Raw genomic sequence first — 15,358 nt, forward strand, 5'->3', positions numbered from 1 at the left:
TAAAGTATGTTAAATCAGTTACAGTAACTTAAAAGAGATGGTATTTTTAGATCTTGCCAAAGAGAACCTTTTAATGTATAAAATTTGAAAACATAATATAAAAAAATTGAAATAGTTACTCCTTTTATCAAGAAAAAAATATAGACTCTGACTCCTCCTATATGGTATCCAAAATATGAAATAAAGTGCTAAGATTTGCTTGTCATACTCGTAAGTCATAAATGATAAAGGTGGGAGGAATTGTGATGGTCAGTGTTCTGTGTTATTTGTATGCTTTGTTTCCAGTTTCCCAACTGCATTTTTATATACTGAAATGATTGATTTCAAGTAATGTGTTGAGCCAAGATCCTTAGAAAACAGGCAAAAAGCTTATATGTGTTGTTTTTATGTATATGTGGAGTGTGATGATCCCAGAGTCACATAGCAAGAGTGTGAGAAAAAGAAATGATATTGGGAAGGATGAAGAGCCAATGCAAGGTAGTGCTTTCCTGAGATGGCCACCGCCTGCAACAACACAACAGTCATGTGGATGCCTCCAGAGAGACTACAAGATCATGGAGTAGTCCATAGTCCCTTCTGGGGCTCCCTCCCATAGTCTCTTGGTCCCAGGGAGTTAAGTGTCATGTTGTTGTTATTGTTATATGCCATCAAGTTGAACCTGACTCATAGCAACCCCTCCTAGGGTTTCCGAGGCAGTATCACTAGGGAAGTAGATTGCCCCATCTTACTTCCAAGGAGTGGCTGGTGGGTTTGAAGCACTAGCCTTCTTGGTTAGCAGTCAAGTGCCTTAGGCACTATGCTACCAGAGCTCCTCAAATGTTCTCATACTGCTTGCTAATACTAGCCAGTTCTTGTAGGCAACCCCAACAGAAACAAGAGCCTCCTTGGGTCCAGTCTGTCCTGTGGCAGGTAGCATGTTCTCTCCTTTTCCAGTCAGGCCATGCATGGTATCTCTTTGGGTGAGTGTAGTGTGGCTTTCATAACCACAGTAATGGTCTGAGCCATTTCTGGGGCCACCGTGGACACAAAGAAAGCAAGTGGCCAAGACATACAAGGGAAGGAAAGAAGATGTAAGGCAGGGATGGAGTACTAGACCTGGTACAGAAAACTTAGCTGAAAACACTACTTTGTGTATGGTAATTTATGCCTATAAGTAATGAGCATCTAAATAGAAAACTGTATAGAAGCACATATACTTAAATATATAATTGTGTATTTGTAATATGCACAACAATTTGACTTCAAATTTTGTGGTTTTTAAAATAATTCCAGTTGAAACTTTTACTTAATCATGTTATATGAAATAAATGGAAAGCAGCAGATTGGTGAAGAACATAGACACTGGAAAGGACCACCTATGCTTGAATCCCAGCTCCACCAACTACTAGTCATGTGATAGTAGCCTCAATTTTCCTGTCTATATATGGAGCTCATTACTGTATTGATTTCGTAGAATTATTATAAGATTAAATTATTTAATAAGTATAAAGCACTTAGAACATTGCCTATCACATAGCAGCCTTTATTTAAGTATTTGCTCACATTATTATTTTAATCAATTTCACTTTCCTTATTAAATTATGGTGAACACAGGACTATACGAAAAAGAGATCTAGATGCTCATCTCCATGTTGACTGTGTCTCAGCTTGGGTTTTTTTTTTTTTTAATTAAAAGCTTTGGATTAGATGTTGTCAGGTTTCATATGAGTTATCTGATTTACTGTTCATAGTTTCATTTCTTAGAGCGATTTTTCAATTCTTGTACATCAGTAGCTACTGACAACCCAAGCACAATTTTATTATTATTAATAGAATTATTAGTAGTAGAATAATAAAATATAATTTTATTATTATGATCTCTGTGGAGGATTGTAAAAACAAAATAAACTCCTTGTTTCTTGTTATGGAAGTGTAACAGTGGAAATATTTTATAGAGAATAATTTCTAGCTTCTGTACATATATAAGTATCTTGACCTTTTCCTAATTAGGAACTTAAAGCATCACACAATTATACATAATGCAGTAAAGAATAGAAAAAAGGAATTGATGAGTGATAAAATACGTTAGAGACACATGTGGAGCCTTCCAAGAAAGAGATTAACCCAGAAGTCCATGCCATCGAATCTTGTTAATTGGTTGTATGGGTCAGCACATTTGATTTCATGCTATATAGAAGCCAACGTAAAACTACAAAGTTCTTGTTTAGAAAAAGCAAAAATTTCTGAAGCTAAAATTCAACAGCATTTTTCCCCCTGAGGGTCTAGAGGACAACCTATGATAGAGTATGTAGAATGATAAAAGTCCTCAACAATTCAGTAAAAGTAATGATTTGAGAGTTTAATACAATTAAATCCTGGTATGCAGATGTCATGTGAGGATGACTTAAGCATAGGATGGTTACCTAGTATCTGGAAGAATGGAAGGAATATGTACTCTTAGGACAATTTCCAAAAAACTCCTCTTAGCTAAATAGATGGCACTTGAGAGGGAATTTGAGATCATCTGAAATAGAACTCCATAGAACTCTGAAAGTTTACCCTTTGAGAAACTATAGTCATTCTATTCAGAAATTGTACTCTAGAATATTATTTCATCATTTGAAAGGTTGGTAACAAAGAAATAGGTAATGATCAAAGATGCAGACAAGAAATTAAATAAATGAGCTAAAGGTCACCATTTTATAATTATTATTTTGTTTGTATGTGCATAATTCTAAAGACCTCTTTGACCTTGTAATGTCTGTAAGCAAAATAAGTTTATTGAATTCTAGTGCTTTGTTGTTGTTGTTGTTATGTGCCGTCGAGTCGGCCCCGACTCATAGCGACCCCTCCTTGGGTTTCCGAGGCAGTATCACTACGGAAGTAGGATTGCCCAACCTTCCTTCCGAGGAGTGGCTGGTGGGTTTGAACCGCCAGCCTTCTGGTTAGCAGTCAAGTGCTTTAGCCACTATGCTACCAGAGCTCCCTTAGAATATAATTATTCACCAAGAGTTGATCTTGGAAATAACCATTTGTGTAAACTGAGAAGTACAGAAGTTAAGTGCTTCTAGAGTTGGAAATTCTCAAAATAGGTTGCTGTGATCCATTCTCTGACAGCAGTTATTTGAACTTCTTATTTTCCCATTAATGAATCCAACATTATGATATCTTCAGGATCTAACAAATTTTGTATAATCCATTACTTTACTGTTTTTATTCTCCCTTTTGTCATGCTATACTAATAAAGAAACGTATAAGTATCCAATGCTTTTAAGGCTAACACAAACAACTATGTTGAAATGAAAGCTGCTTTAAGTTAATATTTTGCTTAGAATAAGCCACATTCTTTCTAATGATAGGCAACCTAAGTTTGCTAATTTGATAACTTCTGGTTTTAGAGCTTCTCATTCTTTCTCTAATCTTTATGCTTTCTTGATGGAGCTTTCTATAGTGCAGTAATAAATTTTATCAGCAGAACACAGAAATAGAAAACTATTTAAACTCACCTGAATTTTATTGCTTTAGCATAGTATTAATTAATTCTAAATATACCAAATCCATGGGAAACAATATTCCAACAAAAATGCAAGTATATATGACACAGGAAGAAGTAAGTCACATTACTAAATAAATCTAAATCTGTGAGCCTCCAACACATTAGCTGAAGTATGCCACTGATTTAGTGATTCTGTTGTCTCTAGTTGTGTATTAGTAAACCTTTGATACACCGTTTAAAGAAAGTTTACTTTGAGTTAAAAATGCCTTTTAGTATATCATCCACATATATTTTTTCTTCTTTTCTTGCAAACTAATAATGAGAGCATTAGAAATTATGCTCATTCTTTTCAGATGTTGTGGTAGTTCAGTTTGTGTGTCGGTTTGTCTAGCCTGATTGAATGGCTGGGCAGCTAGATGTAAGTATTCCCCATGATGAGACTGGTAATCAACTCCATGGTGGAATCTACGGAGCAACTGAGTAGCTGCCTTAGGGAATGTGGTCTGCTTCCTGTAAATAAGCAGAAGCCTTCGGGAATGGTCTCTAGCTTATGGCATGCTTGGACCCTGCATGTAGCCATGTCGTTGTTCAGCAGCCTGCCATGCTCTGCCGACCTTGGGACTTAAAATGGACTTGAAGTAATGGCCTGCTGTGTGGGTTGGTAACATCAGGACTGTGTCCTTTTACTTGTCAACCTTGGGCTTGTTAGACTCAGCAGCCAGTAGCTGCCTGAGTGAAGAAAAGCCTCCAGCTTCAGTGGGCTGGAAGCAGGAGGCAGAGCTGCAACCCAAGGTTGAGAGGCTTTCACCCAGTCCCTAGAGCCTGGCCCTTTGAACTTGGACTTAAAGCCTCCTAATTGTAAGAATAAACTCCTGTTTGTTAAGGCCATTCCATTTGTGGTATATTCTTGTCAGAGCGGCATTAGGTAACCAGAACAGATGTATAGCTCTAGAACATATTAAAACTTACTTATAAAGAGAATGGGTAATGATAAAAGATACAGTCAAGAAATTAAATGAACTAAAACCCAAAATTTGAAAATTATCATTTTTTTATATTGCATAATTCTAAATACCTCTTTGACAATGTACTGACTGTGAACAAAATAAACTTTTCACATTGTACTAATTTTGTAGCTCTTCAAACAAAAAGATAAACGTTAGATAATTGTACAAACTACATGATATCACATTATTTACTATTGTCACTCATCCATTCAAATTTTATTGAACATTTAATATGTTCAGAGAACCATGTTGTGTGTTCAAGGTTCACATACTAATATTTCAGAAAAAAGAAGCAAGCAACCACTATGACCCTTGTCTTTGGGAGATTTGCTTCTAGGAAACTCCATATGCATTAATTTTAAATTTTATTTTGGGAATAGTCCATTATTAAACAAAGTTATATAAATGTTCCCCTAGCACTGTGTGTCAACTCTTTGAATGTGACTCATTTGCAATTTCAGGAGCTGGAATATAGAACAAAATTAGTTGAAGTGAGGAATGTGACTCTTTGTACATGTTATTTTTGTTTTTATTTTTACCTTCATGTGAGTTAGCCTATTTGTATTATAAACTAAATAGTACCATATCACATCCTTTCCTCTTTTTTCCCATACTTGTTCAATTGGATCTTCTATGTTTCATCCTTTTTTTCCTTGTAATATTGAAACTGAAGATAATTTTTACATTTTATTTTATTTATTTTTATTGTGCTTTAGGTGCAAGTTTACAAAGCAGAGTTTGTTTTACATTCAACCTTATGTATACATTTAGTTTCACTCCCCATATCCCCAACACTGATCCAGTCTCCTCCCCTCCCTGTCCAACCAGTAACACACACACACACACACACACACACACCTGTGCCCCTCATAGTTATGCACTCCTGTGTGTCCTGTATTTCTTCCATGTGAATGTTGCCCCTCTGGTGCCCTGTGGTTGATGGCTCCAAGGTATGGCTCCAAAGTGCATCACCCTGGGTTTAATACATCTCTCTCTCTCTCTCTCTCTCTCTCTCTCTCTTTCTCTCTCTCTCACTGCCTATGATTGATTGTGACTCATAGCAACTCCCTTTGGGTTTCCAAGGCAATAGCTCTACAGAAGTAGATCACCCAGTCTTCCTTCCAAAGAGTGGCTGGTGGGTTTGAACTGCCAGCCTTCTGGTTAGCAGTCAAATAAATGGCTTAGACACTATGCCACCAGATGAAAAATAAAAATATTTAATGTTTATCAAACAATAATATAAAAATCAGAACCATTTCAGATAATTGTATAAACTACATAACATCATACTATTTAGTTCATCGATTCAAATTTTATTGAACACCTATAATGTGCAGAGGAGCTCTGGTGGCATAGTGCCCTAAGCCATTTGACTGCTAACCAGAGGGCTGGCAGTTCAAACCCACTAGCTGCTCCTAGGAAGGAAGGTTGGGCAATCCACTTCTGTAATGATACTGCCTTGGAAACCCAATGAGAGGTCACTATGAGTTGGATCCGACTTGATGACAGTTGGTTATTATGTGCAGAGAACCATACTTTATGTCCAGGGTTCATGCACTGGTGTTTCAGGTAAAACAAGCAAGCAACTACTTAATGGTGACTTAAGAAATTACCAAACTATGGAAAAGTGTTTTAAAAGAATTCAGTTCCTAGAAATATGTATCCTCTTCTATCATAAACTCCTTACGAATGTAATTTATAATGAACCTGTACAGTGAATATTGAAGTTGTGAGCATGCAAAAAAAAGAAAAAAATCAACAACAAAACCTAACTTTTCTCATTTGACACAATTCATGGTCCTTAGATTAAATAGCTTCAGCCTTTGAAATGCTTGCTGTCTCATATGTTCATGTCATTGAGGATGGTCCTTTAGAAATAATGTACATTTCTCTGTGTCATCAGAATTCCCTGGTTTAAAATATATTTTCATGTCCATTATGGGAATAAACTATTTTTGCCTATAGGAACAAGGGACAATTATAATTTACTCTTCTTATTTAATTATTTCTTTCTCATAAGAAGCAAGATATTGGAGAACCAGATGGATTTTTTCCTTCAAGGCTTTCTACTTTTTCCCCTCCACTTGCTAAAAGATTGAGATACTCTTAAAATGAAAGAAAAAAAACAAACTTCAGTATTAATAAAAGCAAATCATGATATTGAATAATTATATTGAGAGCCATTGATTTGATCGTGGGTCTGATTTAGGGTTTCATTTAACTTTGAAAAGATTCATAATTTTCCTAGGATAACAGCTGGTAATCCTTGGTTGCTTTTGGAAATCAGAACTTTTTGCCTAAAGGAAAATTCAAATTATGGTGTTCTTTTTCTTTTTCTTTTTTTTTTTTTTGCTTTCTTTAACCTTTCTTTCTACCTTGAAATAACATGAAGTCCAAACTAGTGATGGAAGTTCTATTTGTGTTCATTTAAGATCCTTTGGAAGTTCAGATAAGAAAAAGCTTACTGTTAAAAAGGTGCTTTCATGATACTGCTTCCCTGAATAAGAACATTTGAAAAGACCTATCTCCAGTTTGCTTAAGAAAAACTTATCTGCAGTAAATTTTAAGTGAAAGTTTTTGTTTTGTTTTGTTTTGTTGCTTTCCCCATAATCCATCATTTCATTGTCTGAAAACTTTCTGGTTAAGCTTTCAAGGTTTTTATTTTTTATATTGTGATAAAAAGTTAAGTGATGAGATTAAATAACATACCACAAGCAGTTCTCAATGGACAAAACTCTGGAAAGAACCCATATTAAGAGCTTGTGAAGAGAGAGCTTCCCACTCAATCTAACAAAGAAGAAATTCAAAAGAGATTTTGGCGTGATTGCTCTTTATCAAGTACTTTTTTGCCTGCTTCTAGATCAGATGTCTGTTGGGCTCCATGTTTTGTTCAAATGAGTCTCATCACCATCTCCCCCGAAATATGTATTATCATTGAAATTTAAATGCTACGTAAGATAAGTGAGTGTGGTCTTTGACCAAGGGGGTTTATTTTTCAAAGAAGGCATTTTGGTATCCTACGAATTCCTTGATCTTACTGAGGTCCTCCCATGAATGGTTTCAGTTACTGAAGTGGATACAGGCACCTGAGAATATATTGTGCAAGTTTTTCTAGCAGATCTTTGAGCCTATGTACCCATTTTGGGAGCGCAAATGGCAAAGTTTTATTTTGTTGAGAGTATTTGGCATGCCGTCATCTTTCAGTCTTCCTTGGGTTTCCTGATGACTACTTTATTTTTTCTATTTTATCAGTAGAAGAATCACTCTTTCTGACTCCTTTACCTCTTCAGTTGTTAAAAATGATGGGGAAGTTCTTTAGTCTAATAACTTCTTATCTTTTGCTTACTGAAAAATCTTTAGAAAATGAGTCAGTTAAGCTGTGGAGCAAAAGTTCCATAAATAGAGCTCTGGCAATGGGAGGAAAGTAAAAGATTGTTGGGTCTAAAAGGAAGAATCAAATGTTGCTCATCAGTTTTAAAAAGGACCTGAAGAGCAGATGAAAGGGTCTTCTTTCAGTTTTTCTGAAGCTGTATTGTAATGACAATTTGGTTTTGTGTGTCTGTGTGGTTTTGTTTTTGTTTCGTTTTTGACTTCACAGGAAGAGGTTTAAACATGAAGGCAAACTTTTTAGATGTTAGCATGGCTACATATAAAGCAAAGCTGCCTTTTTCTTTTATTTTCTCTGCTTCCATTTAGGCCTATCACATAATTTAAGAAAAATTAAAATTTAACCACAGGAGCTCTAACTATAGTGTGAAAAAAAAAAAAAAAAAACCTGATCAATTTTGTTTTTGCAGCACGATATTATCAAAGATTTAAGAAACAAATTTGCCAGCCTCGGCGAGAACTCTCTGGTAACAGCATAAATGTCTGTGTTGGTTGCTTTTAATTTAAAGGTTTCTTTTTTCATTTGTTTAAGCCCATTTATTTTCCTCCTCCTTTTAGTTCACTTTATTTTTCATATTCTCTAACTAGCAAGCCTTCATTTTTTAAACCTCTTCCATCTCCCAGTGTCTATTTTCTGTACTTTGGATGGAAAGTTTATGGCAGCAAAGCTGTCACTCTGGCTACCTCTGCTGCAGCTCTTCCTGCTCTTAGGTCATATATGTTTTGGCCATTGTGTTTATGGACATGATACTAATTGACTGTTTCATGTCCCATTGACTAAGCTTCTCTACCATGCCATTTGATGGACTCGCTGTCATAGGGCTCTATGCAACTTTCATTCTGCAACTTATACTGCTTAGTTCCGTCTCAATTCTCCAGCAAACTGGATTGCTCAAGTGAATGATCATACCAGTGTTAATATTGCTGTGCCTTTATATTTTATTTTTTATTTTTCTTCTTTATGTTTTCAGTGATAGTTTAAGTGGAAAAGAACAAACCAGCCATTGCTCTAGCAGCACCATGCAGTATCTTTTGTTACCTCCAGATAATACAAAATATAAAGGCACATTGCATCTTTCATTCTTTGGGGGTGAATGGGGAAATCTGTATTTTTATGAGCCCACAACTTAGTTGAAGCCTAAGTTTTTTTTATCTATATCAGCTTTCAATTTTGCTTAAACTCTTAAGACATCTTAGTTAAAGTTTTTCTTTGATTGAGTGATAACTTGCAACTCGAGCCATTTGCTGAGCAGTATCAAGTTATGGCCATGAGATGGGAAATTATTGAAAATGGGACAAACTTATGCAAAAATGTCTAATTCAGAAAGTGCAAGTTTAAATGATGAAGTGCAGTACTTCAAAACTCTGATAGAGGCTTTGGACTAATCAAACCATTAAAATTGAAAAAATCCATCTTGATAAACCAGTACCAAAATATTAAGAAAAATATAAAGGAAAAACCCAAGAGTTAAATATGTTAATACCTGTTTAATGACATTGTTGGTGTTGAAATGGTCTATAATGTTGTCATAGAGCCCATACATGAAGAGATGACTAAAAATATGGCCTTTAGAAAGCTGCTGTGTATACTGAATACCACAACTTAAATAATTGGATTTGTGTTCAGGAAAAAGAAATGGAAAAGCAAAAGCTTCTCTACCAGCAAGCCAGACTCCACGATCGGGGTGCTGCTGAGATGGTACTGCAGACGATCAGTGCCAGCAAAGGTGAGGATCCTTTCACCACCCACAGAAGTATTTATTCTCCAGATTTTCTTTTTTCCCTCTGTAGCTGCTCCCTTACATAAATTCCACTGATATATTTAGTCTCTGAATTTTTTTATTCATGACTGTTTCAGATGACTCTTCTGTAACACCAGCTCTTTTCATTTACTGAGTCTGATGTTGATTTCCTTTTTCCAGACCCTTTCTAAAAGATTTCTTTTTATTTCTGTCCTTTATATCCTGGGAGCTACACTATATTATGACTTAACACATATAAATCCAGGATCAATAAACTTCTACTGTGAGAGGCCAAAGAGAAATAATTTCCGTTTTGAAAGTCATAGGATCTCTGTTGCAACTACTCAGCTCTGCCATTGTAGCATAAAATCAACAAGAGACAATCCACAAAGAAATGTGTGTTCTAATAAAATTTTACTTACAAACAAACATGTGAGCAGTGGGATTTGGCCTTTAGGCCAGATTTGGCTGACCCATAATATAAATGGTTGTTGTTGTTGTTGTTGTTGTTGTTATGTGCCGTCGAGTCAGGTCCGACTCATAGCTACCCCTCCTTGGGTTTCCAAGGCAGTGTCACTGTGGTAGTAGATTGCCCCATCTTCCTTCCAAGGAGTGGCTGGTGGGTTTGAACTGCCACCCTTCTGGTTAGCAGTCAGGTACCTTAGGCACTATGCTACCAGAGCTCCCAATATAAAATTAGACTTCCTAAAGTATGTACTTTTTAACAATTGAAGTACTATTGTAAATTTCAGTAGCCTGCCATTTCAAGATGCTTGGTCTTACATTAGTAATGTCTTTTTTAAGAAACACTTTTAATACAATTTTTTATGGGATAGAAAAGTAATGGTAGTACAATCTATTATTAAGCTGCTGCCGCTAAGTATAGATATGATTTATTTTCTAAGATAAATAAAAGAAAATAACATAAAAAAATAAAATATACTAAATAATAACTGGATTTCAAAATTTTATAATTACTATCTGGATAATTTAAAATTATTCTAATAAAGTAAGACTGTAAATATATTAAGGAGCTCTGGTGGCGTAGTGAGTAAGGCATTTGGCTGCTAACTAGAAGGTCTTTGGTTCAAACCCATGAGCTGCTCTGCAGGAGGAAGATGAGGCAATCTACTTCTATGAAGAATTACAGGCTTGGAAACCCAATAGGAGTCAGTATGAGTCAGAATTAGCACGACGGCGGTAGGTTTTTGGTTGATGAAATATATTAAGATAGAAATGATGAGATGAAAATGGTAAAAGGCATTCAACTGTAATATTGCTAGAGTGAGTGTAGAGAGAAATTTTCCTTAAAGCACATTTTAATGAACACTTATTCATTTAATATTATTCTATACACATGATTTATTTGGAAGTTTAGTGATTTTAGATCTCAGTATTTCGAAATCTATTGTTTCTTTTTTATTCTTTTTTTCTAGAATCACATATAATTTTAATTATCATTTCAGTATATTTTAGTATTACGCAGAACTTAATAAAAACACTGTATTGATATATACATTATTACTGTTTTAATAATTTTTGATAGATACATCAGTCTGCCCCCCTGCCACCATTGTATAGATTTGAAGGGGATAATAATAATTTTTAAAGTAATATTTTGAGCTAGAATAGGTTAATGTAACAGATAAAATAATACAAGAAACTCTTTTTTTTCCTGAAGGTGAAATGGGGCCAATGGTAGCTGCTACTTTGAAACTTGGAATTGCCATCTTAAATGGTGGGAATTCAACAGTACAGCAGGTAACATCTTTACACAATGATGAAATGAACTCTTCAAATAGATGGATCACATTGTATAAAAACTACTAACTGTAAAATTTTTCACTTTCTATGTAAAACATGTCTCTTTTATGATCAGGTTGTCCCAGTATCTAAGTAGCTACTAGTTAGTAAATTAAACACTTTGTGAGAGGCATTAACTCTCTTTAGATGTCAGAAGACATTTCACATAGTGCCATCATTTGAAATGCTATATTTTATATGCCTAAGTCAACAATTTTTGAAAATTTAAATAAATATTCTTACATATTGTATCTGTTTTAGCACATTTTTATAGTGTAATTTTTCCTATAAATTGATTCTCAGAGTTTTATCAAGGCTGCTAGGTTAATATGTTAACAGAATACACTGTTATGGATATTTTTGCTATAATTCTTTTCTGTCTCTTCACCCATAAGAAAATCACCTCCCAACCAGATTTTGTAGCTTTGTTATGTTTAAAAGTTGGATGTGATCTGGGCTGGGATATGATCTGGCCAAAGTCTGTGAGTTAGTTAAAATGAATATGCTTAAAAAAAAAAAAAAACTATTGAAAACATATTGCCACAGCTTAAGTACTGTACATCTCTCGGGAACTGTTTACATGGACTGCAATGTGGTCCTGAACAGAAAAATTCTTTGAATAATTGAAAAAAAGAAAAAAACTAAACTAAAACAAAGAGTAACTACAGTTAAATAGGAGACTGTATTATTCTAAATCTAAAATCTAAATATGATTTTTTTAGTTTTGACTTCTATATGAGAAAGGGTCAAGGGTTTATTACCATGAAATGAATTACCCACTATCTTGGAAAAGTGTTAGCTAGAAAGTTACAGAGCTACCCTGCTAGAAGAAATTAAGGGCTAAGTGAGAAATTTAGAACATTTGACTCCAAGCAGCTGTAAAATTTAATAATGACATTTTGGTGATAAGTCATTATTGTGCTCCTAAAAGATCATTGAATCTCAGAAAAGAAAAGCAGAGAAAATCTAAATATTGCTTTTGGATTTGTGAAATTTTGAGTTAGGTTAAACAGCAACTCAGAATATTTCAAATTTTCTTCTTTAAATTTTTCTTTCTGTACTATTTCTGTAAATATAATTACAACGTTTTAGGACTGGGAGAGAACATAGAAGAAATACTCTTATTCAAGCGTTCTTAAACTTTTTCCATTTTATTATTTTTGTGTTATTTTTATTTATTTTTTTTAATGCCATATACTCCCTCTGACAGGCTGGTTAAGCCTTTACAGCCCTTTCAGAATCATGTTTTTAAATGCACAATATAAAATTGCATAGGTTTACATAAGAAGCCAAATGCATTGAAATGCAATTATTATCAAAGTATCATCAAAACAAGGTTTTGATCAAATAATATGTACATTTCTTTATGAATTCATTAAATAAAAATATCTGATACTTGGTCATATAATGACCATAACTGTGAAAAAATAACTAGTATAAATATTTTGAAACATGGAAAACAGTAAAGTGATATGAAAATATCTGGAATTTCTACTGGTGAGAGAATCACAGTTACTGCTAAAACTACTTTGATTTCTTGCCTGCTTTAATAGTTAAAAGTTATGCTAAGTTTATTTGGAAATTAGTGAAAATAAAGATCTAGTTTTCCTGATCCAGTTTCACAAATGTCTGGAATTGCCCCAAACCCCAAGTTAAGAATCTCCGATCTTTCCTTTTACAGGAGAAGCAAAATTAAGTCACAATGTATTCTTTCTTCTCTCCCTCATTGAGTCACACATACAGGAAGCCTGAGCATTTGCACTAAGGGATTGTCCTCCAAGGTGAACTTGGTGGTCACTTCCCCAAAAACCCAACAGAGAACATAGAAGGACAAAAACCCACTTACAAACCCAAACACCAAATGGCAATAGATAACACAAAAACATTTGTCTAACTGTGTCTTTTCAGCATGAGAAATGAATTCTCATATTGCCACGTGAACCACTCTCTGGCCATCCTCACACCAAGTCATGAATATGTGAACAGAATGTTTGGCTTTTAGAGATTATTAGGTGACCATTTCTGTGGATTTGCATTGTTGTTGTTGTTATGTTCTGTCGAGTTGGACCCACTATAAGCTATATGATTTAAAAAGTAAAAAAACAAAAGAAAAAAGGGTACTTAAGGAGCTCTGGTAGCATAGTGGCTAAGGCATTTGACTGCTAACCAGAAGGCAGGCGGTTCAAACCCACCAGCCACTCCTCGGAAGGAAGGTTGGGCAATCCTACTTCCGTAGTGATACTGCCTCGGAAACCCAAGGAGGGGTCGCTATGAGTCGGGGGCCGACTCGACGGCAAACAACAACAGCAACAACAACAACAATAATCTCTCCATAGGAGCTCTGGTAGCATAGTGCCTAAGGCATTTGACTGCTAACCAGAAGTCTGGCGGTTCAAACCTACCAGCCACTCCTCGGAAGGAAGATGGGGCAATCTACTTCTGTAGTGAGACTGCCTCAGAAACTCAAAGAGGGGTCGCTGTGAGTCAGATCTGACTCCATGGCAGTGAGTTTGTTTTGTTTGTTTTTTTTTTAATCTCTCCATAATATTTATAAAATAATTTCCCTTACTTTATGCTTCACTTCAGAAAACTTTCATGTATAGCATGTATACATTCAGAAATCTTTAAAGCCAGAAGAACCCTTGAGAGAACATGTAACATATATCCCTAGTCTCTACATAGATTTATTTCTTTTTTGTAGAAGAACTTCAAATATAAATTCTACCTCTTCCTTCTGGCCTTCTAAGCCACATTCCTTTTGCTTCAAAGACCAATAATTTATAAGTGCTTGATTTTTTATTAGACCAAAAAGCAGTAACATACTCCAAAAATGGCTGTATTTTTCCTGTATCTGTGTATATATACCTGTGCGTGTATATATGTGTGCATGTCCCTGTGTCAATATGTGTATATACACACATGCACGTATATACATATATGCTTTGTATTTATATTCTTTTTATATTTACTTTTATATAACATTTGACTCTGATTATTGAAAAGAAATTACTATTGAATTTTGGCTCCTTAGCTGTGCCCTGTTTAGAACTGCACAGGTAAAGGAATTATTTTCTTCTATTCAAGATTTGGAGGAAAGTGGTATCTTTAGTTCCTTAAAACCTTTGCATCTGCCATTTAGCATCTTGAATATTTCTTATTTGAAACCTCCAACATGTTTTATCCACATTAGACACAGCTGTTTCATTATGCTATGTAACAATAAATGGGTAAGGCAGAACTGTATGTTGTTTTAGCATTTTTTGCCTTTCTGTCTCACCAAAATTTTGACTCTAGATTCTGAAGCTTATTCTGAGAATAGAGGAGAAAAAATTACTAGTCAAATGACATCTTCCAGTCCTTAAGTTTGGAGGCTGTGGTAATGGAAGCTGAATATCTAGCTATAACATTAGCATATGGTAGTCACAATTGTCAGATTGGTTTAAGGAAATCAGTTTTGTATGAAATCTTCTGTGAATCACATCCAGGTGAGATCTTCTTCCCAGGTAACTTGTACTAAGTATCAAGATCTCTGAATACTTGAAGTATGACTAGAAGTGAATTAATAAAAGATGCATTATTTCCCCCTGATATTTATTGCATTTATAGCATTTATGTGGAGTTCTTGGGTGATACAAATATTTAACTTACTGAAAGGTTGGAGGTCTGAGTCCATGCAGAGGTACCTTAGAATAAAGACCTGGCAACCTACTTCTGAAAAATAACCCACTGAGAACCCTATGGATCACTGATCTACTCTGACATATGTAGGGTCACCATGATTCTGTGGCAACTGATTGGTTGGTGGTTGGTTATGGTATTTATTTACAGCATCTCCTTTATTCCAAGCCATGTGTATTTACTGTTGCACATATTAAATGTATAACACTCTTGCTTAGACATATGTGTTACTATTTCATGGTAAAGATAACATTAGTAATATTTAT

The 15,358-nt window shown here is 34.9% G+C and overlaps 1 protein-coding gene across 1 annotated transcript in view; it reads left to right on the forward strand.

Annotated features, from left to right (window-relative positions):
• The window catches only part of RYR2 (ryanodine receptor 2), a 1,099,979-nt gene that overhangs the window by 997,046 nt on the left and 87,575 nt on the right, over nucleotides 1-15,358 (forward strand). The window contains exons 82-83 of the mRNA XM_007942720.1: nucleotides 9,497-9,596; nucleotides 11,293-11,372. Of these exons, the coding sequence (XP_007940911.1) occupies nucleotides 9,497-9,596; nucleotides 11,293-11,372 (180 nt within the window). The remainder of the gene's footprint in view (nucleotides 1-9,496; nucleotides 9,597-11,292; nucleotides 11,373-15,358) is intronic.

The sequence above is a fragment of the Orycteropus afer genome, unplaced genomic scaffold (genome assembly GCF_000298275.1).
Source record: "Orycteropus afer afer isolate SDZICR_OR568_19922 unplaced genomic scaffold, OryAfe1.0 scaffold00096, whole genome shotgun sequence".
Lineage (NCBI taxonomy): Eukaryota > Metazoa > Chordata > Mammalia > Tubulidentata > Orycteropodidae > Orycteropus > Orycteropus afer.